The sequence below is a fragment of the Apteryx mantelli genome, chromosome 29, assembly GCF_036417845.1.
Source record: "Apteryx mantelli isolate bAptMan1 chromosome 29, bAptMan1.hap1, whole genome shotgun sequence".
Classification (NCBI taxonomy): domain Eukaryota; kingdom Metazoa; phylum Chordata; class Aves; order Apterygiformes; family Apterygidae; genus Apteryx; species Apteryx mantelli.
Genome location: NC_090006.1, coordinates 4,742,577 through 4,756,604, shown reverse-complemented (window position 1 = coordinate 4,756,604; position 14,028 = coordinate 4,742,577). Strand labels below are relative to the sequence as shown.

Sequence of the window (14,028 nt, the reverse complement as noted above, 5' to 3'; positions counted from 1 at the left end):
GGCCACGAGCCATCCCTGCCACCCTGCTCCTGGAGGTGCCGGTGACGCTGTGCCTGGCCGGGGCGGAGGGGGCCATGCAGGCGTCCTGCCCGAGCCCCGCGGTGCCGACAGCAGATGGGGACGTGACGGAGGCATCCGGCGGACGGAAGGGGCTCGGCGGGGAGCAGCCTGGGGCCGGGCAGAAGGGGACAGCTAGCTGCGGCCGGTGGCTCCCCAAGGGCATCGCGTGCCAGCAGGGAGCCGGCGCCGAGGGAGAAGGGAAGCAGGGCAAGAGCGAAGCAGGGAGCACCGGGTGGTGGGACAGCCTCCAGAGCTGGCTGCTGTCCCTCGAAACCTATTTGGAAAATGCAATCAAAGCCTAGCCGTGGCGGCCGGACTCTGCGCTGGCTCGAGTGTGTCGTCAGCCCTGGCATGCGTGGGCGGCCCGGCGTGGACCATCTGCTGGAGCCGGGAGCCGCGAAGGCGCTGCTCCGTTTTGCACGCCTGCGGGTCGGTGCAAGCGCCCGGCGTGCAGCGGTGCTGGCAGGCTCCTCGCCCGCGGCCCACCAGCCCCCAGCCGGGTTTCACCCTGCGTTCCAGGGCCCCGGGCAGCCCTGGGGGATGCAGCCGGGATGTGCGCTGGGAGGATGCCCACGCCAGAGCCGCCTGCCTCCTCCGACGCCTGTCAGTCAACGCTGAGGAGCAGCTGAAGGAGCAGAGCAATCAGCTGATTGCAATGCTCATCAGGCCATAAGGAGGGGGTGGCTGTGCACCCTCTCCTGGAGGCAGGCAGCATTGCTCGGCTGTGGGTCGCTCGTTGGGTGCTGGGCTCTGCCCTGCAGCGAGCTGGCTGCTCCTGCGCAGCCCCGGTTGCCCCCGGCCCTGTTGCATGCAATAACCTTTGGTTAAGGAGCTCGGCCCGCCGGGCACTGGGGAGATGCTGGGCGTCGCAGGTAAGCGCCGCAGAGAGGTGCTCGCCCCTGCGCCCCTCCGCTTTGCCTCGTGTCTCCAGCCCCCGGTGAAGCTGGCGGCGTGCATTTCCGCACGGGAGGCAGTGCAAGCTGCCGGTGGGGGACTCTGCACCCGGTGGCCTGTGCATGTCCCCTGGCAGGGGGACAGCAGGCACCAAGTTTCCTCTCCTTTTTCTTGTGTTTCCTGCTAGTATTCCTAGTGGGATAATGGAATAATGACAGCGCGAGGGCTCTCGCATAGCAGCTCCTCTCTGTGCTCGCCTGACTTGCAAAGGGAGCCTGTGCCCCGCGGTTCGCCGGGAGGAAGGAGGGCGGACGGCCGCTCGGCTTGCAGAGCCGGGCTGGCAGCGCTTGGGGTCCCGCACCTCGGGGGGGGGGGGGGGCTGCTCTTCAAAGCCTCTCCGAAATCGCCAGCATGCAACAGGCTCAGCATGGAGAGTGCCGTCAGGGATGGGGCTGGGGAGGTTTTCGGGTGGCAGGGACACCCTGGAGTTACCCACCCAGGGGGGAGAGCAATGCCCCCGAGGGCTCCCCGCCTGGGGAGTTCGCAGCCCCCCCGGTGAGGGCTGGGCGAGGGCAGCCGGGTGCCGGCGCCGATGCTCCCCGCGCGTCCCTCCGCGCCGCCCCAGCCCCACCGTCTGCACCCGCCCCGTCCTCCCCGAGCCGGAGCAGGGGCCCTGGGGGCAAAGACAGCGCGACATGGCCCGCGGCGACTGCACACAGTTTATTGATACACCGCCAGCACAGCACAGGGTGGCTCGGGGACGGGGTGGCTCTGTTCTACCGTTACAGCGTGCATCGGATACACGGCGCCCGGGGCGGGCGGGTGGGCGAGCGGGGGGCTGCGGGGGCCGGCGCGCCAGCGCCATGCTGCCGATCGCTGCCGCTCATGCGGGAGGGGACGGGGCGCGCGGGGCCGGCTCGGTCCCCCCCAGCCCCGCGGCAGCACCGCGCTCGCTCCCCGGGCGCCCGGAGGAGGGGGGGGGGGCGGCCGTGGTGGTGGTGGTGGGGGGGGTCTCTGGGGAAGTCGTAAGCGAGGCGCTGCGGCACAACGACGGCTAGAGCACACAGCGAACACGGCACAGCTGGCTGCACGACACATCTGGATGCCGGCGCATCCCGCACACCACTACGGACGAGGCTACCACGACTGCAGCCCGAAAGCAACGCCGGCGGCGGCAGGGCTCGGAGCGGCCCTGCCCGCGCTCCCCCTTCCCGAGCAGATTTAGCCACCACCCGGCACACATGCACGCTCCTGCTCCTCCGGGCGAAGGCAGCAGGAATATCCTCAGGGAGACGGAGGCGCCGGGGCGCCGGGCTCCTCCACCTGCTCGCTCCAAGCAGCGTGGCCAGGCTGCGTCCAAGTCCGGGGGTTCGAGTCCCGCCGTGGCCACGTGCCAGCCGTGCCCGGCGGCAGGGGGGGACGGCGGGTGACAGCCGGGGGCCGGAGTCCCTTGTGCTTTTGTTCGGGCCCGGAGGAAGTCCGGGGGCGCTTGCAGCCCCTCCGCCGCATCCGCCATCCTCCCCGGGAGCATCGTGCAGCCTGGGGACGAGGCGGCCGGTCACGCAGAGAGGAGCGGGGACAAGAGCAGGGGCTGGCAACAGATGCAGTTCGGGGGCCGGGTCGGGTTTCCCCAGGAGCTGAGCTTTTCGGCTGGGCGCGTGGGAAGGCCGGAGGCTGGCAAGCCCTGGAGCGAGGCAAGGGCAGATGCAAGGGGTGCCGGAGAGCGGAGGGGAAGGGGCTCCGTCGCTGCAGCGGTCGCGCGGCGAAGGGGCCCCGGTGTCCCCAGGGGCTGGCGCCGACGCGGGGCAGGAACGAGGAAGATGCTGGTCAGCCAGTCCAGGAGGCGAGGGCTTCCTCTCCCGGGGCCCAGAGCGCTGCTGGCTTAGGGTCCCTGCTCCGAGCATCCCGCAGGGTCCTTCTCCGAGCAGGCAGGGATCCAGGCAACGCCGCTATTTACACTCGACGGGCCCCCCGCGCCCGTCCGGCTCCGTCCTCCGCCCGGCTGCGTCCGTCGCAAAAGCGCCCGCGGCGGGGGCCTCCCTCCCTCCCTCTTCCCCCCCCCCCCCCCCGGTGCCCCCCCAGCCCTGCCCGCGCCGGGCGCCTAGCGGCCCACGCTGATGTTGCACGTCTTGCAGCTCGGGTCCTTTTTGGCGTTGGCGGTGGAGAGGCTCATGAGCTGGTGGCCGCTGATCTCGCCCAGCACGCCGAGGCTGAGGTCCACGGGCTCGGTGTATATGACCTCCAGGATGCTGTCCTGGGCATGGCGGTACACCAGCTCCCCGTCCTCCACGCAGCACGTCAGGAACTTGTTGCAGGAAATGTCCAGCTGGGGCAGGCGCTCCCGGCAGAAGTGGTCTCCCGAGGAGCCCTTGGGCGCCAGGACCAGGACGACGTAGTGGTAGGCGGTGTACATGCAGTAGAAGTCCGCGAAGTAGAGGTTGGTGTTGGGGTTGAAGAGGCGCTGGGCCGGGATCTGGAAGCGGTAGCGGCCGTAGGGCGAGTCCTGCGGGGGCTGCCCGGTGTTGAACTCGGTGTTGCAGCTGAAGAAGATGCCGTGCAGCATGCCGCTGGTGGGCGAGCCGTGGCTGCCGCTGTTGTCCTTCAGGGACGGCTTCATCACGTTCCCGCAGTGCATCCTGCGCGCGGGGAGGAGAAAGGCGGCGTCGGCGGGGGGGCCGGGGTCGGGACCCCGCGCCGGATGCAGCCGCGGGGGGCCGGGCGGAGCGGAGCGGGGAGGGGGGTACCTGACGTGCTGGAAATACTCCTTGTGCTGGTTACGGTAGAAGACGGAGAAGCGCAGCATGCGGCCGGCGATGAGCTCGGCCTTCTCCTGCAGCTGGGCCAGGTGCTCCTTGGCGTAGTCTGGGGAGCCACGGGACGGGGGGGCGTCAGGCCTTTCCCGAGCCCCCCTCCGGATGCCTCCTCCGTGCCGGGCTGCAGCCAGCTGCCTCCCACGCCGTCCCTCCCCTCGGTCGCCTTTGCAGCCGGGCCCTTCCCCGCCTGCCGGCAGCCCGCTCCCCCGCCGGTGCTCCCGGTTCCCACACCTTTCGCCTCCCACTCTCCAGCTGCCGCCGCAACCGGACCAGGTTGCGCCAGCTCTCGGCTTCGCCCCCGTCCTCCCGCTGCCCCTGTCCCCGGCGGTCTCGGCTCTGCTTCCCCACCACCGCCAGCGGCTCCCTGCCCTGCCTTGCCTCCCCTGCGCCCCCGGCACGTGCCCGGCGCGCGCGTGCCGGCCTCGCGGCGCTCACCCCCGGTGCAGAACTCCACCGTCTCGCTCCAGCCGGACACCAGGTACTCGCCGTCGCTCTGCTTCACGGCCGTCTGCACCGCCACGCTGTACTCGGTGCGCGGGCTCAGGAACCAGTGGCCCCGCACCGTCATGGGCAGCGGCACCGCCTTGGCCACCAGCTTGGTGGGCACGTCCTGTTCGGGGAAAGAGGAAAGGGGGGGGGAGAGAGTCAGGGCGCGCGGGGCGGATGCCGCGCGGAGCAGCCTCCGTGCCGGCCCGGCGCCTCCCTTCGTGCAGCATCGCTCCCCGCGCGCGCGGGGGGGGGGTCGCGCCGAGGGGCCGGCGCCGGGTATTTATCGCTGCAGAACGCCGTGGTTATCTGCCACCCCCGTTGCGGGGATGGGGCACAGCGCTTCCCAGCCGGGCGATCTCGGAGCGCGGGCGGGACGCCTCGCTAGCCAGCGCTCCGCTCGCACGGGGCACGGCGGCGTCTGGCGGCACGGGCGCCGGCGAGGGCGCGTTGCGGCAGCCCCGGTACCTGTCACCGCAGTCTGCACGCGGCCGGCCCCGGGCGCCTCCGCCCCGAAGCCACTGCCCGGCCGGGACGAAGGGCTCCCGCGAGCCCCCATCCCGCTCCCGGGCACCGGACGGACAGAGCAAACGGCCCCGTCGAGAGGCCACGGAGCAGCTCCGCAGTGCAGAGCCGTTTCTGTGGCAACAGCGAATGCCGGAGTCGGGAGACACGGGGAGGAAAAAAAAACACTTATTATTGGGGAGGAAGAAAAAAAAATGATGTTAAACATTAACTAGCATCACCGTGGCAACCATGCTGCTAAGAGAGTCCCGAATTAGTGACTCCATTCCAGAGGGAGAGAAGCGCGAGCGGTTCGCTCCAGCTCCCCCGTGCCGGTTCGGAGGGGCCGGGCCGCCCCCGCCGCGGGGGTCCCCGGCTCCAGCTCCGGCCCCGCGCTCCCGGCCGAGCCCTCCCACTCCGATTCGGCCCGGCGCCGGCGGGATTTGCACCGGGCTCTTGCAGTTTTCCCCAAACCTCCCTCTCTCTCTCTCGCGCGCGCGCGTGCCGGCGGGGGGCCCCCAGCTCACCCGGTGCTTGAACTTGTTGGAGTTCTTGTTCTCCTTCTTGTTGAGGTCGATGAAGTAGTGGGTGACCCTCTCCAGGTCGCCCTTGTCCATGGCCCAGGAGATGCGGAAGGAGTCGCAGGTGATGTTGTTGATCTCGATGTTTTTGGGGGTGGAGAGCAGGTCCATGGCCGGGGGCGCGGGGCTCCTGCGGGCACGGGGGCGCGGGGCTGAGCGCGGCGCGGCGACAGCTGCCGGGCGGGCGGGTGGGCAGCCGCCCCCGCCGCGCCGCGAGCCGAGCGCCAGCCCTCGCTGGGGCCCCGCTGCCGAGCAGATGGCACCGGGGAGGGATGGGGCCGGGAGCCAGGAGCAGGCGCGCACGCGGAGAAGGGAGCCGCGGGAGGCGGCACGGCGAGGGCGGCGCCGCCGCCGACCCCCGAGCCCGCTCGGCTCCGCCGGGAGAAGAACCTCGGGAAGGAGCCCGTCGAAGCGGCTCCGGCGGGAGCCGGCCGCTCCCCGGGACGCCGCGGGGTGCGGGAGCCCCGGCGCGCCGCCAGCGGGAGGTTCTCGCCGCTCCGGCTTTGCTCAACACCGGGTGGGGAAAGAAAAACAAGAGGAGCGGCGGGAGTGCCGGGAGCGGGGATGAGCGCGTGCAAAGGGCCGGCTGCAGAGCCGCATCCCCGCCCCGGCCCTGCCGCCTCTCACCCTGCTCCTTGGGGAGGCCCCGGCCGGCAGCTGCTCGGTGCCTCGGTTTCCCCGTTCGCTCCGGCCGGCGCTGCCGGCTTCGTGTCCATGTCCCCCGTGCTGGCTGCACCAGCGCCTTTGTGTTTCGGCGAGCAGGTGCTTTTATTTAGAGCTGCCACCGGCGCAGCCACGTCCTTCCCGCGCTGCCGAGGTCTCTCCGAGCGGCGCCGCAGGGTTTAACCCCGCGGCGTGGGAAAGCCCCGGTGTTCCCGCGCCCCTCAGCTCCCCCTGTCCTGGGGCGGGCGAAGGGCCGAGGGTGCCGGGGCCGGTCCCACGCCCCGGACCGCCCCGGGAAGCCGCCGAGCCTGCGGTGCCGGCACAGGCCCCGACCTGCACCGGCTGCGTAAGCGCTTCCGCCGCGGGCTGGGCGCGTGGGCCCCGAGGCCACGGGGATGGCCGGGCCGGGGTCCGCGCGGGAGCGGCGTTTCTGCACGCCGGGATTCGCCCCGCTCGCCGGGGCGGGCGCCCGGCCGGCGCCGCTCTGCGGGCTGCTCCGAGCCATTTTTAGCTCGGACGAGCAGGCGACGGCTGAGGAGCGCGGCGCGGGCTCGCGCCAACTTCGTCATGACTTGCCTGCAGCTCCCCCGCGCGCAGGGGCGGGCGGCACGGGGGGGGGGGGGCGCAGTGCACCCTGCGCCAGGGGACCGAAACCCCCCCCCGCTGCGGACGTGCCGCAGGAGAGCGGCGCCCGGCTCTGCCCTCCCTCGGCCCCGGGGCTCACGCTAGCCGCGTGCGGAGAGGCGCTGGCCCCCCCCACCCCCCACCCCAATCCGTGCCGCGGCGACCCGTGGGAGGCTGCCAACGCGCCCGCCGGGGCACGCGCGCGCCGCCGCACACGCGTGCACACGGCTGCCCACGCGTGCACACGGCCGCCCACGCGCGCCGGGTCGGTGCGTGCAGCCCCCCCCACCCCACCCCCGCCGCCTCCGCGCGGCGTTGCAAACACAGCGCGGCGTCGGCGCGCGCCCCGCGGCACACCTGGGTACGCGTCTGCCGCGCTGCCACGGGCCCCCACGCCGGCTCACACGCGCTCCCGTGTGCAAACACGCGCGTGCCCGTGCCAGACGCAGCGTCGCCTCCGCGCTCGCTGGCTCGGGCGCACGCGAGCCCCTGCAGCCTCGCGGAGCCCCGGTGCTGCGGGCGTTGCAGGGGCCCCCAGCCCTGCCGGCGCCGCCTGCGTGCCGCCGGGAAGGTCATTCCCTCGGGGACGGCCGAGCGCAGCCGGCGGGTGGCAGCCGCCTTCACCGGCGCCTGGGGGCTTGCAAAGGCGCCTGCCCAGCCTCGTCGCCCCCCTCCTGCCACGGCGCTTCGCCCGCACCGGTTTCGAAGCCGGATCGAGTTTCCCGTGCGCCGTCCTCCCCGGTGTCACCGAGCGCCCGTGTCCGCGGGCTGAGCCGAAGCCGCTCGCCCAGGAGGGAGCGGGAGGCAGGTGCAGCAGGGGAAGCCCAGCGGGCTGCGCGGGGCCGGGCTGCAGCGCGGGGCAGCGGGCGAGCGGCCTTACCTGGCTGCGCAGGAGGGCTGCCGGGGCGGCGGAGGGAGCCGGCGGGGCACGGCAGGGCAGGCTGCGCCGCCGGGGCCGAGCTTGGCCGCGGAGGCTGCGACGGACCGCGGAGGCTCGTGCGATTCCCGGCGGATGCTCGTCCTCCTGCCTCCGGCTGCTGCTGCAACTGCTGCTGCTCAGATCCTCCCAGCCAGCTCGGAAATAGCAAACACCCTAAAGAGGAGGGAAAGAAAAAAAAAAAAAAACCAAAGCAGCATGGAGGAGAGGGGGGAAAACCCTGCTCTGCCAATCGGGTGTCAGGCTGCAAAGCATCAGGTGATGAGCAAACACGTCGCCTGCCTGCGAGCGGAGCGGGGACAGCCGTGGGAGCGGGAGGCGAGGCCGCAGAGGCGGCTGTGGGTGCACACGGGGCGGGGAGAAGGGACGCGCTGGGTGCCCAGCGCCCCGGGGGAGGCAGGCCTGGCTCCTGGGCCCACGGGGAGGTGGGTGGCAGAGCCCGCTGCCTCCCACCCGACCCCACCGCTCGTGTGCGTGCACACGTGTGCATGCACATGTACACACATGCATGTGCACACATATACACGTGTATGCACACACATGCATGTGCATGCACACATGTGCATGCGCACACACGCATGTGCATGCACACACACATGTGTGTGTGCATGCACACACCAACTCACATCCCCTCAACATGCAACTGGGAATCGGAGCAGCTTCCTGCTCTGGGCACGGGCCCACAGCTGGTGGGGGGTGGCAGGACGCCGGGCGCCCTGCTGCTCCGGGGGGGCACTGGGAGCACTGGTGGGTGGCTGCCCCCGCACTGCCCCAGTGCTCCCCGTCCCACGGGCCGGGCACTGCCCGGCACAAAGATGGCGCCGCCGCCTTCTGCATGGGGTTGGGCACTGCCCTGCTAAAAGATGGCGGCCCCGCCCAAGCGCTGCTTCGGCGCGCCCGGAACAAACATGGCGGCAGCGGCGTCCTTCCGGAAAGCCTGAGCCGCGCGGCACGCACGCGCAGTAGGGGCCGCGCGCCGGCCGTGCCCGGGCTGGGTAAGGGGCCGGGGCGGCGCGGTGCGGGGGGCACGGCCGGGGGGCACCGGGGGCGGGGGTGAGCACCGTGGTGTGGGGGGTGCGAGGGGGCATGGCTGGGGGGTGCATGGGGGGGGAGCACCGTGGGGAAAGGGGTGCATGGAGAAGAGCACCCTGGGGAAAGGGGTGCGTGGGGGGAGTGAGCACGCCGGGGGGAGGGTGCATAGGGGGGGAGCACCCTGGGGTGGGGGGTGCAAGGGAGCAGGGCTGGGGGTGCATGTGGGGAAGCACCGTGGGGTGGGGGGGGGGTGCATGGGCATTGCTGGGGGGGTGCATGGGGATTCAGCACCCTGGGGGGTGCGAACAGGCATGGCTGGGGGATGGGGGGGGGTGAGCACCCCTGCTGGAGGGGTATGAATGGACCCCAGGAGGGGGGCTATGGGGTGCTGAGCACCCTGGGGGGAGGGTGCGTGGGTGCAGAGAGCCATGGGGTGCTGTGTAGGGGGGGACCCAGGTGCCCGAGCCCCCCCCAGGTAGGGGGCCGAGGCAGTGGGCTGGGTGGCCCTGACCCTTCCCCCTCGTAGGGGACCGCTGGGATGGCGGAGGGGAGCTCGGGCGGCGACGGCGGCGCGCCGGGTGGCCTGCGCCCGGGGCTGCCCGGGGCGCGGGGGCTGCTCGGGAGGCGCCCGCCGGCCCCCCTCAGCCCCGGGCGCCTGCCCTCCATCCGCTCCCGAGACCTCACCCTGGGAGGCGTGAAGAAGGTAAGTGCCCTGGCAGGGAACCAGCCCTGGGGGGGGGTGCAGAGCCTGTGCCCAAAAACCTGCACCCTCGGAGGTGCCCCTGGGGGCTTTGCAATGCCCTGCCCGATTGCACGGCCCCGTTTTGGGGGTGCACGCTTGGAGGGCCCCAGGGCACGTGCTGCAGCCGCACGGTGCATGCAGCTGCACGGTGCATGCACCTGCTGCGCTCCCCAGGCCCCCGGGGTGCAAGGAGGGACCCCGGTGCCACAGACCCCGCGTTTGGGGTGCGGGGCCCCCGGTCCGCCCTCGGAGGCTGGGCCGTGCCGTGGCGAGGGCGTCCCTGGCGCGGCTCCATGGGTCGCACCGAGGCACGTGCGCCAACACCTGCGCTGTCACGGGCGGCAATGCGGCCGGACTGGTTCTGCACCGGCGTCCCGCGCCCGGGCACGCCGCAGCCGCAGGGTGCACGCGTACGTGCAGCCGCCCCGGGGCGGGCTTGCTGCCAGGCCCCGCGGCGGTTTGGGGCCACCGCCCCCTGCGCAGGGGCACGGCGGCAGCCCCCCTCGCCCGGCGCCACCGCGCTCGCCCGGCCACGGACCGCGTCGTGCAGCGCTGCCTGCTTGGTTTCTGTTGCTTATCTTTGCTCCCTGCTCGTGCAGTGACTTGTCCCTCTGCTCTCGCTTGCAGAAAACCTTCACCCCCAACATAATTAGCAGGAAGATCAAGGAAGAGTAAGTGGCCTCGTGAGCGATCCCTGCGCGGCGGCGTTGCGTTAAGGCAGCCGGCTTTGACCGCGGGCCGCTGGGGACCTGCTCCGAGGGGTCTCGGCGCGCAAGGGTGCCTCGAGAGAGAAACCCGCTGCCGGGGGGCTGCGACGGGGCCGGAGCGGGCAGCCCGGGCGCCGTGCCCCCGCGGCGTGTGCCGTGCCGGGGGTCTCCGGAGGCGCGTCGGGAGGGGACGTGGCGGTGCCGAGGTTCGACGCGGGCGTTTGGGGTCGGGGAGGGCGGGGGCTGGCCGAACGGGCGCTCGGGGCTGCCGGGCTCCGTCGCCGTCTCTCCGCAGGCCCCGGGAAGATGTCTCCGTCAAGAAGGAGAAGAAGGAGCGGGAACGGGACAGGCAGCGCGACGGGCACGGCCGAGGCAGGGGCAGGCCGGAGGTCATCCAGTCCCACTCCATCTTCGAGCAGGGCCCTGCTGAAATGATGAAGAAGAAAGGTAGAGCCCGGGGGTGGTGGGTCCCGGCGGCCGTCCCGCGCCCCGGCGGAGCTCTCCCCCCAGCTCGGGGCGACGTGCTCAGCCGGGGCCGCCTCTCCCCAGCCGGCTCCTGGGACAAGACCGTGGACATGTCGGACTTCGGCCCTTCCCACATCATCAACATCAAGAAGGAGAAGAGGGAGACAGACGAGGAGACGAAGCAGATCCTGCGCATGCTGCAGAAGGACGATGTGAGTGGTGGTGGCGGCGGTGCTGCCCCGGGACGTCCCCGCACCCCCGGGACGGCGCCGACGGACGCGGCATCTCCTCGCCCCGCAGTTCCTCGACGACCCCGGCCTGAAGAACGACATCCGGAACAAGCCGGTGCAGCTGCCCCTGGCCCACTCGGGCTGGCTCTTCAAGGAGGAGGCCGCCGAGCAGGAGGACGCCCAGCCCTGGCTCTCCGGCCCCAAGGAGGAGAAGATGGAGGTGGACTTGCCGGCGGTGAAAGGTGCTTGCGGGCGCGCGGGGCTCCCGGCGGGCAGCGGCTGGGGTGTCCCCCCCGGGTGCTGCTCGCGCTAGGAGCCGGGACGGGCTGGGGGAGCCGCCGGGGGCCCCGGCTGCCCTGCCCGGAGCAGGGCTGCCTCCGCTCCCCCGTGCCCACCTTCTTGCCCCGGTGCCAGTGAAAGAAGAGCCGTGTGACAGCGAGGAGCCCAAAGAGGCCCCGCCGGCGGCCAAGCCGGCGCAAGCCAAGGGCCCCCCCGGCTACCCCCGGGACATCCCGGTGGCGGAGCTGCTGCAGCGGCTGAGCCTGTCGCAGGAGGAAGAGCTGCTCTTCCTGCAGCTGCCCGACACGCTGCCCGGGCAGCCGCCCACGCAGGACACCAAGCCCATCAAGACGGAGCTGCAGAACGAGGAGGGCCAAGTGGTCGTGGTGAAGCAGGAGAAGAGCCAGGTGGGGGCTGGTGGTGCAGGGGGGTCTCAGGGCGGGGGGGTGGCAGCGTGGTGACGCCGGCGCCTCCCTCCGCAGGAGGCGAAGCAGGCGGAGAACACCTGCACCCTGGCCGACCTGCCCGAGGGGCAGGTGGGCAAACTGCTCATCCGGAAGTCGGGAAAGGTGCAGCTGGTGCTGGGCAAGGTGACCCTGGACGTGACCATGGGGACGCCCTGCTCCTTCCTGCAGGTATGAGCCGGGGTGGCCCCGACAGGGGGGTCCGGTTTGCACGTCATGCCGGGGACCTGCTTTGCATGGCTACGCTGCGGGGCGATTTGGGGGTCCCCCGTGCTCAGACCGGGGCGGTGGGTCCTGCAGGGACCATCAGGGTTGTCCCCAAAGCCAGCTCTCGGGGAGCTGCCCAGCCTCAGTCACAGCACCCCTGTGACGGAGGGGGGGGAAGGAGCTCGCTTTTTGTCCCCCTAACCCTTTTTTTGTCCCCTCTCCAAAGGAGCTGGTGTCCGTCAGCATCGGCGACAGCCGCACGGGCGAGATGATCGTGCTGGGCCACGTGAAGCACAAGCTGGTGTGTTCCCCGGATTTCGAGGCCCTGCTGGAGCACCGGCACCGGTAGCGAGGCGGGAGCGACGGGTCCCTGGCCCCGCGCCGGCGGCCGTTCGCGCCGGCCCTCCCTGCCCGGGAAGGCCGCATGGCGCCTCGACCCCCTCCGACCCTCTGGGTGTCTTCGGGATGCAGAGAGGCGTCTTTCGCAAGCTCGGACGCGGGGCTGGCTCCTACCTCCTCTCCCGCGCGTGGCGCCGATGCCGGCGTCTCCTCTGCTCCTCAGGGGGAGCCGCACCAGGGCCGGGGGCTCCGGCTGCCTCCCCCGGACCCACTGTCCCCGTTGCAGATGGGGCAGGCGACGTGGCTGTGCGCACAGCGCCTCTTTCACGAATTTCTAGCTCAGGGGCTGCGTGGGACCTGTGGCCGTGGTCCCCCGCGGGCGGCCGGCCCCGCTGGGCTCTCCGGCAGCGCCCTGCGCCCCGCGCGCACCGGGTGCTGCCTCCCCTCCACGCGCTCGTGGGCGGTGAGAAAAGCAGAATAAAAGTCTCCTTCCCCACGCCTGGGGCCGCTTGCTGCTCCGCGCGCGCCCTGCACCAGGTGCCCGCTGCCTGCCCGACCGGTCGCAGGGATCTGGTTTCGCTCCGTCCCCTCGCCCCTGCTCGCGGCACGCTCTGTTCTGGCACGAGGGCGGCCGCGGGCTGAATCCTCGGCTGCTTACTCACCCGCCGCTCCCAGCGTGCTTGCGAGAGCTCCTGCTCCGGGCATCCCCCGGGGGAGAGCAGCCCCGCTCCCTGCCTCAGTTTCCCCACCAGTGCCCCCCTTCCTCTCCGCGTGCACAGAAACCCACAGCAAGCTGCTATTTTAGCACCGACCTTGGGGACGCGGGTGCTTTTTGCCAAACCCGGTGCACAGAGGCATCGCTGCCTGGTGGCTGCATCCCCCCGGACCCCCCGAGCCGTCTCGTCAATGAAGATGATGCAGGGCTGGATCTCGGTGGCCAGCGAGAAGGTGGTGGCTGCGAGTTTCTTTTATGAGCTTGTTACGAGTGACAGGTTTATGAAGCGGCAGCCGGAGGCTCGGGCGGTCGCCTTGGCTGGCAGAGCGTTCCTGCAGCCCGGCGGGCCCTAAAACAGGACCCTGTGGAGGGAGGAATGCAGCTCGGCATCAGGCACGGATGCTCCTGGGGCAGCAGGCCCTCCGGGACGTGCCCACATCTGGGCAGCTGGAAGAGGAGTTTCTTCAGGAAAGGAAGGACAACCATGTCTGGGGGAGCTGGGACTGGCCACCCCCAAATGCCTCGTGGCTGGGCTCGGTGCTAGGGCCAGGGCTTGCCCCAAGCTGGCTTTGCTCTCGCCTGGTTGGGAGGACTGCCTGTCTTTCAGCTTATTCCCTAGGAATAGCTCAGGGCCTGGATACCACCGAGGGGAGGAAGAGCTCAAGGGCCGAAAAGCAAAAAAAGTGGGTCGTCTTCTGCTGTGCGTGTTAAATGGGAGTGAAAGGAAAAGACTTCCTTGTCTCACGCCTTCTTAATTTCACTCCTGCAAATTCACCTTGACTAAAACCAGGGGGAGGGAGAGGAGAATCCATCATCGTGTAGTTAATGAGAAATGTGCCAGGCCCCATTTTCTAGTGTAATGATGTAACACTGAAATCTCTGAACAAGCTTCGCAAATATGCATTAATATAGTGCCGTCTCGTTGTATAGCCATTCCTGAGCAAAGCCGGCCAGCCGAGACAGGCCCTGCCTTGCTTGCGAGCCCCCCTGCTCCCGGGGGAGCAGGCAGGGAAACACCATTTACCCTTGCAGAGCGAGGCTGAGGCCAAGCAGATCGGGCTGAGGAGGACCCTGAGCCCCCCCCCCCAGAGGCCTGGCGCGTGGGGCCACAGCTCTCTCCTCGCCCCTTTTAATTGCCCCTCTGCAATTGCCCCTCTGCACTTGCCCCTCCGCGTTGCCCCGCCGCGGCCGCTGTCCGCGGTGCTGACGGCCCCGCTGTGCCCGGCCCGCCCGCAGCCCCCGCGCCGCTCCCGGCCCCGCTGTGCTCGGCGCTGCACGGGCGGAGT

The 14,028-nt window shown here is 71.1% G+C and overlaps 2 protein-coding genes across 2 annotated transcripts; one reads left to right on the top strand and one right to left on the bottom strand.

The window, feature by feature from the left end:
- Positions 1 to 3,055: 3,055 nt before the first annotated feature.
- Positions 3,056 to 7,695, bottom strand: PHYHIP (phytanoyl-CoA 2-hydroxylase interacting protein). The gene is made up of 5 exons (XM_067312371.1): positions 7,506 to 7,695; positions 5,285 to 5,468; positions 4,203 to 4,377; positions 3,699 to 3,816; positions 3,056 to 3,590 (listed from the first exon to the last, which is right to left on the bottom strand). The coding sequence occupies exons 2-5, from the start codon at positions 5,447 to 5,449 to the stop codon at positions 3,056 to 3,058; spliced, it is 993 nt and encodes a 330-aa protein (XP_067168472.1). The 5' UTR covers positions 5,450 to 5,468; positions 7,506 to 7,695.
- Positions 7,696 to 8,540: 845 nt separating this feature from the next.
- POLR3D (RNA polymerase III subunit D) lies at positions 8,541 to 12,527 on the top strand. Its single transcript, XM_067312459.1, has 9 exons — positions 8,541 to 8,557; positions 9,121 to 9,297; positions 9,964 to 10,007; positions 10,339 to 10,490; positions 10,593 to 10,720; positions 10,809 to 10,980; positions 11,153 to 11,424; positions 11,500 to 11,652; positions 11,915 to 12,527. Exons 2-9 carry the CDS (start codon positions 9,133 to 9,135, stop codon positions 12,035 to 12,037), a joined length of 1,209 nt encoding a protein of 402 aa, XP_067168560.1. The 5' UTR covers positions 8,541 to 8,557; positions 9,121 to 9,132; the 3' UTR covers positions 12,038 to 12,527.
- Positions 12,528 to 14,028: the final 1,501 nt, after the last annotated feature.

Excerpts from the sequence above, each read along its gene's own strand:
- POLR3D (XM_067312459.1), top strand. The coding sequence starts at position 9,133 with ATGGCGGAGGGGAGCTCGGGCGGCGACGGCGGCGCGCCGGGTGGCCTG. Across the intron at positions 10,491-10,592 it reads TGAAATGATGAAGAAGAAAG|CCGGCTCCTGGGACAAGACC; the intron begins GTAGAGCCCGGG and ends GCCTCTCCCCAG. Across the intron at positions 10,721-10,808 it reads GCATGCTGCAGAAGGACGAT|TTCCTCGACGACCCCGGCCT; the intron begins GTGAGTGGTGGT and ends CTCGCCCCGCAG.
- PHYHIP (XM_067312371.1), bottom strand. The coding sequence starts at position 5,449 with ATGGACCTGCTCTCCACCCCCAAAAACATCGAGATCAACAACATCACC. Across the intron at positions 4,378-5,284 it reads CCAACAAGTTCAAGCACCGG|GACGTGCCCACCAAGCTGGT; the intron begins GTGAGCTGGGGG and ends TTCCCCGAACAG. Across the intron at positions 3,817-4,202 it reads GGTGGAGTTCTGCACCGGGG|ACTACGCCAAGGAGCACCTG; the intron begins GTGAGCGCCGCG and ends GTGGCTCCCCAG.